General features: G+C 70.6%; 1 protein-coding gene across 1 annotated transcript in view; it reads right to left on the reverse strand.

Annotated features, from left to right (window-relative positions):
- Positions 1–1474, reverse strand: part of VOLCADRAFT_98538 (uncharacterized protein) — a gene marked incomplete at both ends in the record, with an annotated part of 10051 nt that overhangs the window by 3655 nt on the left and 4922 nt on the right. Inside the window, one exon of the mRNA XM_002957423.1 lies at positions 248–1404. Within this exon, the coding sequence (XP_002957469.1) occupies positions 248–1404 (1157 nt within the window). The remainder of the gene's footprint in view (positions 1–247; positions 1405–1474) is intronic.

Genomic DNA, 1474 nt, shown 5'->3' on the forward strand with positions numbered 1-1474 from the left:
GGGAGGGAGGGCAGGTCTCGGCGCCCTTGGACGCCTCCAAGTGCGACGGACGGGGCTTGCGAGGGCAGCCCGCAGCCCTCGTGCCTTGTACGTGTATGTGGTGTGGTGTACGTGATGTAGTGTGATGTGGGGTGGGGTGGGGTGGGGTGGGGTGGGGTGCTAAAAAGGGGGAGGACTGTCCAAAAAGCGCCGGGAATACGAAGTCCCCACTGGGAAAGGCCGTACATACAGCCGTACATACACCCACCTGTGCGCACGACCTCCTAGGCCGCCGCCGCCCCTCGTCGCCACAGCCGCCGCCGCCGCCTCCAGCTGCGCCACGGACTCGATGAGGGAGTCCCAAACCCCCGAACCCACCCGGCTCCGACCCCCCTGCGGCTGCTGCTGCTGCTGCTGCCGGCGCTCCCCGCCCGTCTGTGCAAAGCGTGTCCAGAACTGCCTCTGCACTCGCAGCTGCCCCCGCTGCTGTTGGTGGTGGCGGAGGTGGCGGCGAAGGGATCCCGTTGCTGTCCGGCTGCCGTCCGAACCACTTTGTACGACGGCCATCGATGGTAAGGAATCGGCGGCGGCGGCGCCCTGTTGCTGTTGCTGCTGCTGCAGTGGCGGCGGAGGTGGCGGTGGCAGTGGCAGCGGCGGATCCGCAGATCGGTGTAAAGCCGCAGCAGTCCCCTCCGCCGCCGCCGCCGCCGCCGCCAGTTCCCCACCAGCTCTCGTGCCTGGTGCGGCGGCGGCGGCAGCGGCGGCGGCGGCGGATGCAGCTGGCGGCGATGTTGGGGGTTTTGTGAGTGGTAAGACATTCCGGTAGTCGACATCGCCACCCGGGGACATCGACATCGGGCAGGGCTCGGACTGCGCTGCGAAGCGGGTTGAGGACAGCCGCGACCGCCGCGTCCGGGCGCCCTCCTCCCCGCCGATACCATTTGGTAGTCGTGCTGTTGCGGCTACAGCCGTCGCTGCTGTGGCTGCTGCTGGTGCTGTGGCGGCGCCAGGGTGTGCGGGGTCGGCGACGGCGGCGGCGACGGGGGAGGAGGAAGGAGCTCCGCCACCGCCGTTGCCGCTGTCCTTCTCCGCCGCCGCAGCTTTCCCGCCACCTCCCTCCTCCGCCTCGTCTGTCGGCGGCGGCGCACCGGGGTGCTGCGAGGGCGGCTGACGAGGGAAAGTGTGCAGCTGGCGGCTGGCAGCGCCGCCGCCGCCGCCGGCCCCGTCAACGGGCCCCGCAGACCGCACCCTCCGTCGCTTCACGGGCTGCCTTTCGCCCTCCCCAGCCCCCCCACTGCCGCCATCACCACCACCGTTTATAGTGCCGCTACTGCTACTACTGCCACCGCCGCCGCCGCCGCTGCTCCCATACTGCTGAATGCCTTGCTCATCGGCTTGTCCAGGCCGCCCTCCTCCACCTGGCACCTCCGCGACCAGCGGCACCGCTGGTATGTCCGGGCCCTCGGCGCCCCCCCTCCTCCTCCCCCACATGGAC

The sequence above is a fragment of the Volvox carteri genome (genome assembly GCF_000143455.1).
Source record: "Volvox carteri f. nagariensis unplaced genomic scaffold VOLCAscaffold_73, whole genome shotgun sequence".
Classification (NCBI taxonomy): Eukaryota; Viridiplantae; Chlorophyta; class Chlorophyceae; order Chlamydomonadales; family Volvocaceae; genus Volvox; species Volvox carteri.